Source organism: Ovis canadensis, chromosome 10 (assembly GCF_042477335.2).
Source record: "Ovis canadensis isolate MfBH-ARS-UI-01 breed Bighorn chromosome 10, ARS-UI_OviCan_v2, whole genome shotgun sequence".
In the NCBI taxonomy this organism is placed as follows: Eukaryota; Metazoa; Chordata; class Mammalia; order Artiodactyla; family Bovidae; genus Ovis; species Ovis canadensis.
Window position 1 is genome coordinate 43,100,405 of NC_091254.1, and position 18,698 is coordinate 43,119,102.

Sequence of the window (18,698 nt, forward strand, 5' to 3'; positions counted from 1 at the left end):
AGGAGTTACTGTTCAGATACCTTGTTTCAGGAATTTAAAACATGATCCAGTTTGTGTGTGACTTTTCAGGAAAAGATTATTTCATAAGTGATTTGGGTGTTTTTTTTTTTTTTTTTAGAAGTAAACTTGCAGAAGACAAAGTCTAAAACACCAGAAGTGCTTTTGAAAAAAATACTGAAAACCTAAGTGCAAAGTTGCTCCAACAAATCTGGAGACTTATCTAAACTACAAAGACTGACAATTTATGGGAAAAGAGGACACATTTAGGCCACAGCTGAAACTTGAAATTCTGAACATCCCTGTGGCGAGCAATGACAAGCGCTGGTCACTGTCTTAGCAGAGAGGTCACAGCCATGGCATCATCTGGCCCTGACCTTCCCTCAGAATAGATGTGTCCTGAGTGTTAGCTGATAGGCAATATTTGTTTAAGAAACCAAAATATTTTAGGATGCTATCTTTCAAAACCTACTCTAAACACAGAGAGCTTTATAACCTAATATTTTTGTGACTGGGATATTATCGGAATTGAGACTAAATTGCTAATTCATAAAAACATTTATTTGTGCTCCCTAAAAAAAGCCTAGATTTATTCAGAGGAATGCACTGTGATATTTTATGAGATGGCCATGCAACGATATAAATTTGACTAAGACAGTTCAAACCAAGTTCACTGGGAGAAGGGCGGCAAGGAGAGGAAACTTATTCCTCTTACTTTTGTCAGATGAACTTATGGTCCAAGTCATAGATTCTAAATATGTTCTTTAACATCAAAGAGCAGAAATTTGTTTTTAGAATGTTGAAATACCTGAAAATAAAACAATCCTCCAGAGAAAGAGACTTATAAAAAAATGTTATTTTGTTAATATCCTATAGGATAAATGTCATTTATTTAGTATTGCTAACATCAAGAAATAAACCGATGGAAAATCAGACAGTTTAGATTATCATCTGATATGACTTTTATGGAAATTAAAATCTGTGTATAATAAAAATTTTACTACTAAGATTATGGAAGATGAATGCTTTAGACATGAAATGTTATCTACCATCTTCATGAAAGAAAAATACTAAAGAGAAACTTGTCTCTTTAAATAGCATGTTCATTTTAGGTTTATTGAAAGTAGATGTCTTCTAAAATTCCGTTCTTATTAATTTAGAACCATAAAAGATTGGAATTTAAAATGAATTTACTTTTATTCTCTTTATCCGGTAGCTCAGGATAGCTATTTAAAATCCTATATTTAATTAAAAGGGACAATTAACAGTCTATATGAGTCCTTTCAAAAATAAAGGTGGGCTGCCTTCTCTCCATTTGCAATACATAATAAGCTCTTTCTTGGGAAGAGCTGCTGTGATCTTGGGAGTCTTTATTAACCTTTTCATCTCAGCTATGAAATTATTTCAGTAAACTGTAGAGATGAATGACTCTGCTGAATGACTGATTTACATAGTGAGGGCAGTGTTTTTAAAAGCATAATCTCTGGAATCCCAGGAGACACTTTTTTTTTTTTTTTTCTCTTCTTCCTTTCTCAAGTTTTGTACAAGAGAGATCTAATGTGTCTAGGTTGCTTCCTGAGTTTAGTTTGGTCTCAACATGGCTGAAGGGCTTACAGGTCATACTTGTCACAAATATTTCTAGAAATTCCTTAAATGAAATCTTGGTCATTTTCAAAGCCTGCTCTAATGCTTCATTATAAATTTCCAGGCAACTAAAAAAGAAGGGTGCTTGAACTACAAACCATTCTCCTGGTAGAATGAAAACTCAATGTAGCTGTGAACTTAGAACAGTCTATCTTCTGGGGAAGGATAGGCCATTTCTATTTCCTTAGAATTTACTCCACTTGGATGTCTGCAAAAACAATCAGCTCTCAGCTCTCAATCAGTCCTCAACATGATGAGGAGCAAGCTTGATCTGTAGTTGTCAGTGACCAGTAGCTTCCAGTTAAAGAGTCCATACCTGCTTCCACACACAGTAGCTATGGCCTTGAAGCAACCGGACGCAAGTTGGTAGGAACCAGTGTAGCACCGGTCAATCGCCCAGTTGAAAAGATTTATTTGGTCAGGATTTAGTTCCAGTAGCAAGACGACAACCTCGCAGCCAAGCTGATGAACCTGAATACATGGAGAAAAGCAATCCCTCATGTTTAATGAAAGGTTATTCTAGGAAAGACACAAAAATCGAGCTTAGTGAATGTAAATTGGGCAAAAGGAAAGTGAAGACTGAACATCCATCTTGACTAATTTTTATTCCACAAACAGGTCTTTAAAAGGATGCAATATTGGAACTGGAAATTCAAATGTATAAACTAAATTTGAGTCACTGTCAGTCTATCATACAGGGTCCACTCATTCTCTATTTTTAACTCTGAAAAGGTGACAGAGACTTCATTGGCAAATATTTAATACTTGAAAACATTTTTTTAAATATTTTTGAAAAATACATGTATTTGGTTTAAAAAATTAAATATATAAAAGGAAAGCCTTTATGCATACAAAATCTTTTACGGAAAAGATCAGAGGAGTATGTTTATTAGGCTTGATTACTAAATACACTGTGTACACCTTAGCTGACAATCTTTGAGAAAGAAATATGCTATCAATAAACACTTTTAATTAGACTTTTATATGAAAAGATTGTCATGCTAAATAGAACAGGATCATTAACTGATGATTCTTGAAGCTACTGTTAAATACTGGATGGTCACACTCATCCAGGACAAGCCTGGTGTCTGGGGGCTATTTTCCCCTCAGAAAGTAACGTTTTCCCACTTCTTGCTGAAGTTATTCATTCTCCTATCCATGGCAATCACATTGGAGAAGGAAAAATTATGACCTGTTTGTTCTTATGTTATAGGGTATGGGCCCAGAACTTTACTGTGTATCAAAATTACTTAAAAAAAATTTTTTTTATTGGTGCATAGTTTGGAAAATAAAGTAAAAGTGAAAGTTTCTCAGTTGTGTCCAGCTCTTTGTGACCCCATGTACCGTAGCCCTCCAGGCTCCTCTGTCCATGGGATTCTCCAGGCAAGAATACTGCAGTGGGTTGCCATTCCCTTCTCCAAGGGATCTTTCCAACCCGGGTCTCCTGCATTGCAGGCAGATTACCATCTGATCCACCAGGGAAGCCCTTCTCAAGAATAACCATTATCCTGATTTCTGGGCTCTCCAAGTGACGCAGTGGTAAAGAATCTGCCTGCCAATTCAGGAGACACAAAAGACATAGGTTCAGTCCCTGGGTTGGGAAGATCCCCTGGAGTAGGAAATGGCAACTTGCTCCAATATTCTTGCCTAGAGAATTCCACGGACAGAGGACCCCAGTCCATGGGGTCACAAAGAGTCAGACACGACAGTACAGCATCCTGATTTCCACCACCACTGAACAGTCGGAGCTGTGTGAACTCTATCTAAGTGGAATTATGGTATTAATATGTAATATATATAATTTTGTGTCTTTCACTCAATTTATGTTTAAAAGTCATCTACATTTGTTTTCATTGTTGCATAATATTCTAATTCATGGTTGCTCCACAATTTATTCATTCTACTACTGATGAACATCTGGGTTGTTCCAGCTCTTGACTTCGTAATACTGCTTTAAATATTTCTGTACACGTCGTACACTGCATGTACTGGCTAATCTCTTTTGTAAAGTGCTTGTTTAATTCTCTTGTTCATTTTTTTTTATGAGTGCCTTTACCTATTTGTAGAGGTCCTTTATATATTCCAGATAAGAGTTCCGTTGGCTCCACGTTGCAAATATCTTCTTTTACTCTACAACCAGCCTATTTACACTCTTAATGGTGTCTTTTGGTGAAGAGACATTATTAACTAGTCTTTCCTGATGGTTAGTAATTTTTGCATCTTGTTTAAGAAATCTTTCCATGACTCCAGGGATTAAATTTTCCTACTTTATTTTCTAGAAACTTTAATTTTTCAGCTTTCACATTTAAGTCCACAAACTCTCTTTCCCCATTTGCATCTTACACTGGCAGACAGTCCATCAACAGTGTTGTGTCGCTTTCTGGTGTACAGCAGGGTGGCACATTTACACACACCTATGTATCTATTCTTTTTCAAATTCTTTTCCCGTTTAGGTTATTACACAGTGTTGAGCAGAGCTCCCTGTGCTACCCTATAGGGCCTTGTTGGTTATCTATTTTAAGTACAGCAGTGCATACATGTTAATCCCAAACTCCCAAGCTATCCCTCCCTGCAACTCTTCCCCACTGGTAACTGTAAATTTATTCTCTAAATCTGTGCATCTGTTTCTGTACAAACTGTTTCTTCTTTTTCACTCCTGCTACCTTATTTTTTCTTTTCTAATCCACTGGCTATGATCTTCAGTATAATGTTGAGAGAAGCAGTGAATGTGGGCTTCCTGAGTCATGCTAATCTCAGACAACACTTTCAATATCCACTGTTTGGTACAATGTTTACTATAGGTCAATATTCACTGTTTAGTATAATGTTTACTACAGGTTTTTCTTTTTAAGATACCCTTTATCAAACTAAGTTCTTTTTTATTCTTTGTTTTATTAGGAATTGCCCTCATGAATAAATGCAGAATTTTATTAAATGCTCTTTCTGCATCTTATTAAGATGATCAGATGATACTTTCTTCCTGAGGCTTTATTAATATAATTAATATACAAATGAATTGAAGAACATTTGAATATTAAACCAGTCTTGCAGTTCTTGAATAATCCCAACTTGATCTTGAGGAATCCTCTTTTCAATATATCACTGAATTCAATTTTTTTAATATTTTGCTTAAAGTTTCTATATCTATGTTCAAGAATGAATTTGCTTTTACTTGTCTTTCTTATTAAATCCTTGTCACATTTTAGTATGAAGGTTATGTGGGTCTCATAAAATATATCCAGATAGTTTCCTTTTGATATGTTTTCTCCTTAAGGATTTGTATTAAATCTTTGCAATCTGTTTCTTAAGTGTTGAATTAATCCATAAAGCCAACTGGTCCTAAAGTTGTCTTTGTGGGAACACTCTCACTTATTGATTAAATTTCTTTGCTACTTATCTGACTATTCAGATTTTCCATTTGTGCTGTGTTTTCTAGACACTTGTCTAGAATGTCAAGTTTACTGGCACAAAGTTGTTTATATGTTGTCTTATTTTTAGCATCTGTGGCATCTGTAGTAATGACCCTTTACATTTCTGAGGTTGATGACACGTCTTATCTTTTCTGATCAGACTTCCCATGGATTTACTAATTTTATTAGTCTTTTAACATAATTCAAATTTTTGGTTTAAATGCGCATTTCTAGTAATTTTCCTCTTTAATTAATCTGTACTCTTATCTCTATTATTTCCTTCAGTGTGCTTTTTTTGAGTGTGATATGCTTTTTCTAACTTCATGAAATGGACGCTTGGTTGACTGATTTCAGTCTTTTTTCTTTCCAATATATGATTCATTCTAAGCAAGGTTTTATTTACAACCCACATGTTTAGTAAGTAGTGTTTTCATTATTCAATTAAAAATATTTTTCTATTTTTATGTATTCTTTAAATCACTGTATCTGGAAGAGTATTTCTTAACTATCTTTATTATCTATTACTAGCTTAGTGTTGCTGTGATTAGAGAATACAGTCTGTCATTTCAATCATTCGAACTTTGTGGAGACTTGCTTTATGGCCTGGTTTATGGTCAACTTTGGTAAATGTTACTGTGTTTTTTATTCTGATGCATCATAGTGTAATGTAAGCAACAAACAAGCCTACACTTCTGTGGCTAACGTGTGAAGAGACTGTGTTGTGAACACTGCTTAGACGTGTTAGTACCAACTGAACCAAGACAAAACAATCAAGACATTTAGAACAATGTATTTTTGGCTAGTACTTACTCGTAAATCTTGACAAGCCAGAATGTTGTCAAGCCACTTGTATAGGTAGCCATCTGGGGAAAGGCCCACGTTGTCAAACACCGGGCCACAGCACAACACTGCTGACATTGCCTGAAAACAAAACAGAACACAACCTCCAAGTGAGTCCTGCACGACTGAATGATACGCAATTGACTTTAAAACACATACTACCAGATTTATAAATGACAAGGGTCTTTTAGAGCAATGCCAACCCACTCCAGTACTCTTGCCTGGAAAATCCCATAGACGGAGGAGCCTGGTGGGCTGCGGTCCATGGGGTCGCTAGGAGTCAGACATGACTGAGCGACTTCACTTTCACTTTCCACTTTCATGCATTGGAGAAGGAAATGGCAACCCACTCCAGTGTTCTTGCCTGGAGAATCCCAGGGACGGGGGAGCCTGGTGGGCTGCCATCTATAGGGTTGCGCAGAGTCGGACACGACTGAAGTGACTTAGCAGCAGCAGCAGCAGCTTTTAAAGCAGTTATGTCTACAAGATTTTAAAGTATTCCTTAGTAGATTCAATAAAAAAAAAATGCCAGATTGCCAATTTTGTCTCTTTTTACAACAGTCAAAACCCATAAATTGAACTTTGTAGATATGTACTTTTATAATAAATCTTTATAGTGTATGGCTGAGAGATTCAAAACAAAATGACCATTTCACAGGATTTAAAATAAGCTTACCTTCAGTGATTTCAAGTGAATGAATTCTGCTTATGATAAATACAGCTTTTCAAATTTTGTTTTGATGGCAAATATTTGACTAATACACTGAACTCAGAAACTTAACAAATATTTGACTAATGCACTAAATTGGCAAGTATGAAAAATGTGGAAATAGATAACTATGATTTTAATCATAGATATCATAAAGAAAATGAAGAATATAAACTTTAGTTCCTTTGAGGTAAAGCAAAAGGTAAGATCTTTTTTTTTAATGAAAACTTTTTATTTTATATTAAGCTAGTCAATTAACAATGTTGTGATAGTTTCGGGTAGATAGCAAAGGGACTCAGCCATCCAGAGGAGGGAAGATCTTGATCAATAGGTCCTCTCTAATCAATAGGTCCAAATGACTGTCAGGGCCATGGCTTATATTAGCTCCACTGAGGCAAAGGTGAATTTGACAGTTAGCAACTTCTGATATGTATGACACAGTCAACATACAATTAGTTTTCTAAAGGAAATTAAGCTGTAAGGAATCATGGTTCTGAAAATTTTCAACAGTCCTGGTAGTATAGAAGCTTATTTCTGTGAGTCTTCTAGGATGGAAGGAGATTAAAAAGAGAATGCAGCCCTTCACAGGTTTTGAACATGAGGATATGTATCTATATCCATATACATTTTAAGCTGGAAGTTAACTGGCAAGGCAGCTACTTAAAGTGAAAGTCACTCAGTTATGTCCAGCTCTTTGCAACCCCATGGACTATAAATTCTCCAGGCCAGAATACTGGAGTGGGTAGCCATTCCCTTCTCCAGGGGGATCTTCCCAGCCCAGGGATCGAACCTATGTCTCCCACATTGCAGGCAAATTCTTTACCAGCTGAGCCACAAGGGAAGCCCAAGAATACTGGAGTGGGTAGCCTATCCCTTCACCAGCAGATCTTCCCGACCCAGGAATTGAACCAGGGTCTTCTGCATTGCAGGCAAATTCTTTACTGACTGAGCTATCAGGGGAAAATAAGCAAAAGCTAAGGTTTTCATACAGTAGAAATCTTTAGATAAAAATGGAACCTTGGAAAAGTTCCGCATTTTGAAATTATGAGCAAGATTGGAATACTTACATGATTATACAGAGATCTCTAATTTGTTCACGTGCAGATATTTCAGAATGTATAGAGTGAGGCTATGTATTTATACAGGTGTATATACTGGATTTTTTTGCATGTGTGTTTGTATTTTATCGTGTCATACCATATTATTTATTTTACCCTTATGTAAGGCATGGTTGTTTAAGGAAAGAGATCATCAATCTGACAAGTCGTTCATGAGGCAAAGGTGACCTACCTTTAACGCACAATACTGGTATCTTGTAATCTGATGATTTCTGTCACTGTAACGATCCAAGGGAGTGAACATAATGCTGAAGGGTCCTGCCCACTGGCTAAATAAGATGAAAAGATGATGCCTCAGGCTTTGCTGGGGGAAGAGAAATCTTCGGTGGTGAACTAGAGAGAAAACACAGGCTAAGAGTCTACTATACTGAAAAATACAGTGAATACATTTGACATTGCTATTATGCATGATTCCTAAGTTTTGGGGAAAGGAGCAATTTCATTTTCTAACTCAAGATTTCTTTAGGTAATGAAACATGGATTTAAAAAGTCAAGCCTATTTTTCTTTCCTCTCCTAATGTGTCAGTCAACAGCATCTTGTCTCAGAGCAGGAAAACAGAAAATGGATTCCTAGACACTGTTTTCTAAGTAATGTCTAGAAAAACTGCAACACCTTCCACTCAGCTACTCCTTACATATTAAATGTTCTCTTAACTGCTGCTGTGTCTTTAGGAAGAACTCTAAAATACTATGTATAGACTGTCTATTTCAAACAAAAATTCCTTAACTGAGGAAGTTAAATCGTAATTTAGGGTCATGAAAAGTGAGGAGAATTGGTAATAAAGTTTTACAACATCATAATGTTAAATCATAATGAAAAAGAAGAACAGATGACTTTCAGCTTTTTATAATTATGTCACAAAATTTTAATTACAGTAATCTATTTTTATACCAAACTATTTTTATTCTCTTTTGGTTCTATTAGATAAAAATGCTTTAAACCCAATTTGTTCTATGAAAAAAAAAACATAATATAATCATATTATTATAATTATAATATTAATATAATAATAATGTAATATATTAACATATATAGAATTCTATATGTGTGGATCGGATAGAATCAAGAGCAGAAATATTGCTGAGATTATATGTTCACAGATGAGCAAAGTGAGAATGAAAAAAAATGAAGCCTCTGTGAATGTTCCCTTTGAATCACTTTCTTCCTATAGAAATCACACAGGTTCATTTTCAGATGGGAACCAAAACAAAGAATAGAAATAATCATGAGCACAAAGCCAAATGCAATTCCTATTGTTCCTCTTCCAACTCAGTGCTGCATGCCCACAATCTGTTCAAGCGTATCTTCAAGTATTTCCAAACAAATAAATGAACCCATCCCAGACCTGCACACAGGTCAGTAGGTTCAAAGAGGAAAACAGCAATGAGGACCACAAATGACACTTCAAGCGTGAAAGGTAATCTGCAGTGATGCATCACTGTACCTGGAACACGCTGAATCAAGTTGGCAACCATGGCACTAAAATGTGCCCGGATATCTTTAAGAATTTCCACTTCTTTATCATTTTCGGCTTCTAAGAGCATGCGGGTCAGGTCCACGTATTCTAAGAACAAAGCTCCCAGGGCTAAAGTGTCCCGTTCTAAGGCTCCATTGGTGCTGGAACAAAAGGAAATGAAACTTTCAGATGATTAGTCTTGATGTCAAAGTAGTATATGCTTCACAGAAAATAAGGTTCACTGTCAGAACTCACACACTTAATTTGTTCTTGATGTATATGCAGTGTATATGAAAAAAAACAAGCTCTTTTGCACTTTTCTAAGTAAAAGTTAAAGGTCGTGAGTGTGTGTGCGTATATATATATAAATAAAATAAAGAACAGCTAGTGGGAAGCTGCTGTAGAGCACAGGGAGCTGAGCTTGGTCCTCTGATGACAGACGGATGGGATGTGGGAGGGGTGGGAGGCTCAAGAGGGAAGGGTATATGTATAGTATAGCTGATTCACTTCATTATATAGCAGAAACTAACACAACATTGTAAAGCAATTATCCTCCAAAAAAATCCTTTGATAAACCATAATGGAAAATAATATTAAAAAAAGAATGTATGTGTGTGTGTGTATATATAACCAAATCACTTCACTATACAATAGGAATTAACAACATTGTAAATCACCTATACCTCAATAAAAATAAGAAAAAAAGAAAAGAGAAAGGAAAAAAACAAAACAAAACGGGCAAACACATCGGTTTAATGAGCAGAGTTCAATTCAGTATAATTTCCCTCCTACCTGTCACTTATGACCCCAGCATCAGCCAGAAGTTCAAAAATTCGAAGCAGCTGTAGCCTTAACAAGTCTCGCCGTTCTCGGCGTTTTTTGTTCTGTTTAGGAAGAGGTAATATCACTTATAAATGTGGACACAATAATGTCAACTCTGCTTTAAAAAAGAAAGATGTAATCTAGCCATTTTTAACTTTCTAAACACAAAAGACAAAAAAGTACTTTTTTCCTACCTAATCCTTAGAGAAATGCTTGTTATCACAAGCTATAGAGAAACAGATCACAAGTGGGTCAGTAAATATCTGAGCGGGAAATGTTGAGAGTCAACAAGCCTCATTTCCTGGAGGCTCGCAGACACTGCTGAAAAACTAAAGCATCAGAAAAAAGTGGAAAAACACTGTGAACACTAATAGTTGCACCAAATCTGGTAACACTGTTCTTGCTCAAACTGCCGGGCTTCCGCTACTTCTTGTATCTTATCTACTACATGGGAAAGCTTCTCTTTTAGTCTTACTCTGTTTAATTTCTTATTCTGCTGCATTATAAGTTTATCCTTTTCAGAGTTCACTTCAGCGAAGATAATGTTGCAGAAAGAGCTTTATACACTAGAGGAAACAAACAATGGTCCTGGTTTCTCAGCTCCTTGTAAAAAAAAAAAACTTTCTACAAACCAATATTCAACCTTAACTCAAAACTTTTGCAAAAAGACTATAATATCTTAACATACACATGATTATTTAGGTTCCTTTCCTTTCACAAGCTTAGGACTTAAAATCTTTTAAAGTTGGACCCAGATTATACTAAATACTCAAAGAAATAATGAAAATAACCAACATTAAAATACCAAGATTCATTGTTAAAAGCATGTTAATATGTTCGTACGGTTGATAGCAAACCACTGGGTATGGTTTAAAATCACACTACTGTCCAGATAAACCAAGGCATTAATTATTCAAATTCAATATCTTACCTCTGGCCTTCGTTCCAGAGCCTCTTTCATTAACGGATGAAGTTCTTCTACCAATTCTCTATGAATGAAAAAGGTCAGCATTTAGAGTTCATTATTAATTGACACCAACTTTGTCCCAATGTATAGCCATTCAACACCCCAAAATCTGCTTTTTAAACTTTGCTTCTTACATCAAAATCTTCCCTGCCTTTCCATTTCCCTGTCATGTGATGAACTAGAAACGGGCAGCGGCCGGCACTTTGTATAACCAGTCTTACCCTAGTGCTATGTGCATAATTTGGACTCACTATACATTTGTTGACTTGATTTTAATATGCTGGAGACTCTATGGCAAAAACCCCTACCTGAACAATTAAGTCAACAGTATTTTGTGTTTACTAAATTCAAAGCACTTTCTCACAGGCTGTGGGAATGAAGATTCATAAAAATTTTAATTCAATTAGAGCAAAAGAAACAGATGCGATGACTATGGTGCCACTTTTGGAATCTGTGCTCAGGGGACTGTCTTAAGAGTTCATTTTAAAATGAAGTCTTTTTGGAATTTCAGAGATAAATTCTTTTATTTGAGCTAGATGATGAATGCACATTTTGGCAAGTATTTCGATATTGAGGTTCTCATCAAAACCTTTTCTCTGGTGTAGTAAAAGTAAACAAATTTTTTTATATCGATACATGTCTGATATTACATGTATATACTTCCATCTATTCCCATTTGATCAAATTCTCAGCTTTATACCCACTAATCAGCTGTTGTCTTTAGAAACTAACTTCTGAACTGCTTTGTCATGACAGTCAGCATTAGGAGGTCTAGCCTGTGGCTAGGTACTTTGTCCATAATCTGCTCCATGTTTGAAAAATCTTGTATTTTCTGGCAGAATATTTTGTACTATTATTAAACACAGGGGGAAGGTAAACTAAGGCATTCTCTCTGGGCAAACAGAAATCCTGCATCTCATTCCAGATTCCTCCAATACAGATGCTAGAATTTCTCCATCAAAGAAATGGAAATAATACTAATAGTGTCAGTGTTACTAAATGACACTAATAGTCTCCTCATCTAATAGCAATCCTTTATGAAATATAACATGTATACTATCATGTGAATTGAATCGCCAGTCTATGTCTGACGCAGGATGCAGCATGCTTGGGGCTGGTGCATGGGGATGACCCAGAAAGATGTTATGGGGAGGGAGGTGGGAGGGGGGTTCATGTTTGGGAATGCATGTAAGAATTAAAGATTTTAAAATTTAAAAAATAAAAAACTAAAAAAAAAAAAAAAGAAATATTTACTATGTACACTTTTACATTTAATGCCCTCAATAAATCTGTAAGATAGATTCTATAATTATACCAGTTTTTTTAAATTAGAGAGATATAATTTATTTTTATTTATTGTAACAATTTTACCAGTGAGGGCACTGAGACATTAATTTTTCTGCATGCAGGTGGCTGGTAAATTGCATCATCTTCCCTGTCCCTAGGAAAACTGAGAGGGTAAGATGTGCAAAAGAGCCTTAGGTTCTTTGAGAAAGACATTAGGTTTTTACTATCCTCTTGTAGTATTTCTATATGATGCCTTGTCTTAACTAATCAATCAATAAGTAGTAAAACACTGGTTAACTAGCACTCAAGTAGTCAGTACTCAGTTACATTTTTAAAGGATAAAATCTGAGTCTATACTTAACATATTTTTTAGTCACTTCTAAAATGGCTCGTTAATCTTTAGTTTTCCAATAAATTTCTCACAGATGCTTGGAGCTTTCCATTTTCTGTGTACATCAAAAAATAAGATTTTTTTTGTCCTTATAGGCTTTTATGGCCAAATAAAATTATGAGAGGCAGCCTAAACTAACATTTTATGAGGATTCTTTGAAAATGCTTTGACACTGCCTCAGATGAAATGGTTATTGGATTAGAGGAATCCAGACAGTGAGACATAGCTGTTCTCTTAAGGCAGACACATCATCTTATAGAAAGACTAGCATGTGTGACATGTCACAGACACCCCTGAAAATATTCTGTCGATGATCAACCTTTGAGAGTCTGTTGTATGAGTGGCTGATGAGCAGACTCACTATTTTGATGTTACGGCCTCTGAACAGTCTAGCTAACTGGGGACTGACACTGACTTCATTTAAAGTTACCTAAAACAAAGCCTGTATGTGAGAGAACATTTGAAAGGTAAAATCAGAGTTGCAATGACTGAAAGTGAAATTTGAGGCAATCGCAATGTCACATGCATGAAAACCCACAAGGACATAGAGGGAACCGTGCGAAGCCTGCACCCTCTCCAGGCACACACCAACACGCAAACTCAAACTTGAATTAGAAGCAGTAACTATGAGAGCAGGAGTATATACAAATTCAGAACAAGATTACCGTACCTGAAGACAAGGGAATTTGTCCTTCCAAATCCTAAAACTAAGGACTCTGTGATCTCAATGCCCTCAAGTCTCATCAAAGGCACCAACTGCTTTAACAGAACGCCCACCGACGGGGTGCCTATGGCCTGAAACAAGTTGATGAAAAGTGAAAAAGAGGTAACATGACAACTGAGGCTTCCTTTAACCAAATGATGATTCCATTATAACAGTTTTCAAGTACTGAACCACATCCCAAGGCACTGCCATCATTTCAGGAAAAAAAAAAAAAGAAAAACACGAAAATTTAAAAACAACACAATGAATGCAATTTTCACCTGGAACACAAAATCTAAAGAACATTCTGATTATAACAGTCTTCTTTAAAAAAAAACAAAAACACCAACAAAACTATTTTTTTTTAACCACTGAGCCACAGGGGATCTCAGCATTGAAACATGTACATTACCATATGTGAAACAGATGACCAGTGCAAGTTCAGTGCATGACATAGGGCACCCAAAGTCGGAGCTCTGTGACAACCCAGAGGGACAGGGTGGGGAGGGAGGTGGGAGGGGCGTTCAGGATGGGGGGAGGACACATGTACACTTGTGGCCAATTCATGTTGACGTATGACCAAAACCATCACAATACTGTCAAGTAATTACCCTCTAATTAAAATCAATTAATTGAAAAAACAATTATGTAAATCCACAAAACCATCTTTAACAAGATAATTTAATCAAGACCCAGTTTAAAGGTGAATACTCGCTGAGGCGTGAGAGCAATGTGGTATGTGGGGCACCAAACGTCAGGGCACTGGTAAATACAAGTCCCTCTACGGTTTTCAGCAAGTTTCTTAACTTCCCTTTATTTTCAGTTTCCCAACTGTCAGGGGAGGAATACTAAATTATTCACACACACGCTCAATGGAATTTAGAAATGTATAGGATGAAAAATCTGATCCCATATACTCCAGATGGCAGGCACAGTGCAATGTGCACTGTGAACTCTAGACAAACAAGCTAAAAAAAAACCTTACAGAATAATTCTTCTGAAGCATGTCATGTCACCTTGTTATCGTAGCTCACTGTACCATCAGGTGTCGTGGCCATTATTTCTGGAGTGGAAGCTCGTAAGTGTCCTGGGCTCATAATACTGGGTTTTGCAACTCCAAAGCAAAGAATAAGGTAATTTCTCCACAACGTAACGTAGTTGTCTCCGCTGCCGGCCGTGCTGGTTTTCTTGGCATTAATTGGGCTACTAGAAATATGGAGTTGAAAACAAGAGGGAAAACTAAGTTCTGGATTTTAAGGTATCACTTATTCAACAAAGATGCTGGGAAGGGCCCCAAGTGAGTTGAACAATTACCTGTCCAGGACTGTCTGTCTGGACAGGGAACGTCTCTATTGGTTAGAGAGTTGAATAGAACTTACTACCCTTTCAACCAGTAAGAGGCAGAGATTCTATAGTCAGATAATCACACTGATGATTAAGGGAGGGAAAAAACTAACTCCAGACATGAACTTTTAACCTGTTTTTACTTAAGACTAAGAATTCTGTAGTAGGATGTTCAGAAACTCCTACATTGGCAGTGGGGCTCCTAACCACTAAGCGCCACATAGGAAGCCCTGTTAGAAGCTAGAGGAGTCTATCCTGATCTCTAATATAAAACGTAAAAGGGGGAAATTACGGTAAAACAAGCAGAACAGAGGGAAGCATAGGGGCCCCTTACTTCGGGTCCACCAGGGGCATCACAGACTGCAGCCGCGTGAAGGCGTAGGGCCAGGCATAGCTGAGGGCAGTGGGGCAGTGCTTGGGCAGGTTCTCTTGCCGGAGGAAGCTGAAGAGGCAGAGCACCCAGGGATCCTTGACAGACTGGGCGAAAATCCAGACGTGGGAAGGGCTCTTCACGTCGTAATGGCTGTTGACCAGGACAGCACTCCACTCCACCAGCCACTGCAGGTCCACACTGTGGGTCAAGGGCAGGGTCGCCTGCAGGTGCAAGAAGCAGGCTATGACGCGATGCTGAGCCGCAAGGTCTGTGTCCTGGCCGTGGCCCAGTGCCTCTTCCTCCACAGTGCTTTGCCCGTCCACCTCTGCCACGGGCCCAGCTTGGAATCTCAAACACCCCTTCCATGCCCACCCCACTCCACCATGCCAGACCTGGGCTTGCAGTCGTGGTCATTCCTACGTGAGGCTGTGGATAGCAGAAATGATGTTTCAATGTCACAGAGCTCTGCACACTAGTACCCAGGAGCTGACCACTAAATACTTGTCAAGCAAATATACGACATTAGTTAAACTCAACCACAGATGTGCCAATTTACATTTCTGAAAAGCTACTAATCTCTGAGATTTGTGTGTTATTTCCTCTGTAATTAGGGTTTTTGGTTTTGGTTTTTGTTTTTTTTTTGCTGTGCCCTGCAGGATGTGGAATCTTAGCTCCTCAACCAGGGATTGAACCTGTGTGCCCTGCAGCGGAAATTCAAGAGTTCTGACCACTGGACCACAGGTAAGTCCTTGTAATTAGTTTTTTTTTTTTTTAAGCCATGATTTTTGTTTACCTTTCAGTCAGTCAGCTCAGTTGTGTCTGACTCTTTGTGACCCTGTGGACAGCAGCACCCCAGGCCTCCCTGTCCATCACCAACTCCCAGAGTTTACCCAAACTCATGTCCATTGAGTCGGTGATGCCATCCACCATCTCATCCTCTGTCGTCGCCTTCTCCTCCAGCCCTCAATCTTTCCCAGCACCAGGGTCTTTTCAAATGAGTTAGCTCTTCACATCAGGTGGCCAAAGTATTGGAGTTTCAGCTTCAACATCAGTCTTTCCAATGAATATTCAGGACTGATTTCCTTTAGGATGGACTGGTTGGATCCCCCTGCAGTCCAAGGGATTCTCAAGAGTCTTTACTTGGACTGAAATACCTTCCCTATAGCTTAGGGATATGGCTACATGTAATCCCTTTTATGAAGGGCATTTTACTGACGCTTTTTTGAGGTTAAGATACCTACTTATTTTTGTCCTATGATGTCAAGCCAGAATACATTCTAAAACCCTTTGAAAGATGCATGCTATGTGCATGCAAAGCACTTCGGTCCTGTCTGACTCTGTGCAACTCTGTGGACCCACCAGGCTCCTCCTCCTCTAGCCTAGGATTCTCCAGGCAAGAATACTAGAGTGGGTTGTCATTTCCTTCTCCTGGGGATCTTCCCAACCCAGGGATCGAACCGGTGTCTCTGATGTCTCCTGCATTGGCAGGTGGGTTCTTTACCACTAGTGCCAAAAAGATACCTGTATCTATATTTAATATCTATACATATAGATATATATTTACATATTGATAACACACAGTTTCATGTATTTCATTCTCTTTTAAGTCCAGACTATCAAACTTGAGGAAAGTTTCAAATAATCTAGCTGCTGGGCCACGAGATAGAATTGCTATTATATCTGTTGGGCACATAAAGTGCTCCATTTTACCTGCAGGGTCTCTGAGTTCCCATGGAGCAGAGGGGTGGCCCAGTGGCCTCCATGGTTAACGGGCCGAAGAGGCACAGCTGCAGCTTCAGAGCCCGAGACTTAAGGCTCCAACGCTGGCTCTGCCCAATGCCAGTGCCCAGGGAACATCTCTGAACCCCCCAGAGCCTCTGTCTGCTTAATTTATGACCTGGAAATGGCAGTGCTGACCTCACCTAGGTTTTTAAGTAAATGACATGAGATAAGGGATGTCAAACCCTTGCACAGAGCAGGCGCTGTTTACCCCCATGCCTCTACTCCCCTTTCTGTGCATCTTCTTACATGCATCCCTGCTGACCTGGTCACCCTGGCTCAAGATTTAGATTCTGATAAACACAGAACAAAATCATGTGAACAGAATATGATCTGAAGGGAAATAAGGTAAGTATATAAAACAATTACACCTGATGGTCTTATTTAGTGTAAAAGCAATCTGAATTTCTAAACGAAGAGGTGGTGGTGGTTGTTGTTTAGTCCCTAAGTTGTGTCTGACTGTGTGTGAACCCATGGACTGTAGCTTGCCAGGCTCCTCTGTCCATGGGATTCTCCAGGCAAGAATACTGGAGTGGGCTACCATTTCCTTCTCCAGGGGGTCTTCCCAGCCAAGGGATCAAACGCAGGTCTCCTGCACTGTAGGCAGTTATTTACCACTGAGCCACCAGGGAGGTAGCACTATTCAGTATTACTGTTAAGGTTTGATTGCTTGGCTAATAGTTTTAGTAATTCCACTAATTTCAGTAATTACTGTTAACATTACAACCACAAGCAAGAATAGGGCTGCTAAAAATAGGGACCTCTGTTCAATCGCAGAAAAGCTCACAAATTTATTTATAGCTCTTTGTCAAATATGCTTCTTTTCATTTATAATTATTTGCCTGGAATACACAAGGGGCATCAACAATGTCAGTTCTACAGATCTGCTCTGCCTCCCTTCAGTCATTTAGCTAAAATCAATCCAAGTCTCATTACTGTGCTATAATGATTTTTTTAAATCAAGTAATTAAAATCCATTTCAATTTCCCTTCTACTTGATCAGAAATTAAAAAGTTGCCAATATGAGTTTTAAAACAAAGACTGTCCAATAAGAATTAATTTAAAAAAATAAAATAAGACAAAGAATGTATTTGTGTAGCAGCTTGTGTCAAGCTCTATTATGCTCAGACTCCAGATATGGTCAAGTTCAGGCCCTAACATACTATGTAACTACATACTATGTAACTACAGCCTCATCATTTTCTATTCAAAAAAGAGAATAACTGTGAAAGCATCTTGTAAATTGTAAAGCACCACATTAATATAAGCTATATAGAGCTTTAAGAGTAATAAATAAAACCAATAAATTTTTTTAAAGGATCCTGAGCAATTTCTGAAGTTTCAATTTGCAAAATTTTTATCTATCTTCCTCAGACTCAAATTCTGTTTTAAATAATGTTTTTATTTATTTGGCTGCACCAGGGTTTAGCTGCAGCATGTGGTATCTAATTCCCTGATCCAACCTGTGCCCCCTGCACTGGGAATGCAGAGTCTTAGCCACTGGACCATGAGGGAAGTCTCACAAATTTTCTTTTAAATTTATCTGAAGGTCTCCAGAACTAGTATCTAAAAAACTAAGTCTTGTTTTCCTAAGCACATCTGTGTCAGCTTATTAACCTGACATAAACCCCCAGAATTCTTCTACATGGTTTTTTTTCTCCGTATCTCTTTTCCAGAGAGGCCCAGAACTTATACTTAAGGATTATCAGCAAGCAGGATCAAATGTGTACTTACTGAATCCGAAACTGCTACATGAATAAAACTTTCGAGGATGGAAGAACTCAGCTGATCCATGACATCAATCATAGGTCTGTCATCGTCCTGAAAAGAAGGGAGGCGATTACTCTCCGTGGGAAA

The 18,698-nt window shown here is 37.8% G+C and overlaps 1 protein-coding gene across 5 annotated transcripts in view; it reads right to left on the reverse strand.

Annotated features, from left to right (window-relative positions):
* The window catches only part of FRY (FRY microtubule binding protein), a 438,786-nt gene that overhangs the window by 86,383 nt on the left and 333,705 nt on the right, over positions 1-18,698 (reverse strand). For all 5 annotated transcript variants that reach the window (XM_069601592.1, XM_069601589.1, XM_069601588.1 and 2 more), the window contains 10 exons: positions 18,576-18,662; positions 15,024-15,283; positions 14,362-14,551; positions 13,313-13,437; positions 10,929-10,986; positions 9,968-10,059; positions 9,164-9,336; positions 7,891-8,051; positions 5,862-5,972; positions 1,958-2,112 (listed from right to left, as the gene is read on the reverse strand). In XM_069601592.1, the coding sequence (XP_069457693.1) occupies positions 1,958-2,112; positions 5,862-5,972; positions 7,891-8,051; positions 9,164-9,336; positions 9,968-10,059; positions 10,929-10,986; positions 13,313-13,437; positions 14,362-14,551; positions 15,024-15,283; positions 18,576-18,662 (1,412 nt within the window). The remainder of the gene's footprint in view (positions 1-1,957; positions 2,113-5,861; positions 5,973-7,890; positions 8,052-9,163; positions 9,337-9,967; positions 10,060-10,928; positions 10,987-13,312; positions 13,438-14,361; positions 14,552-15,023; positions 15,284-18,575; positions 18,663-18,698) is intronic.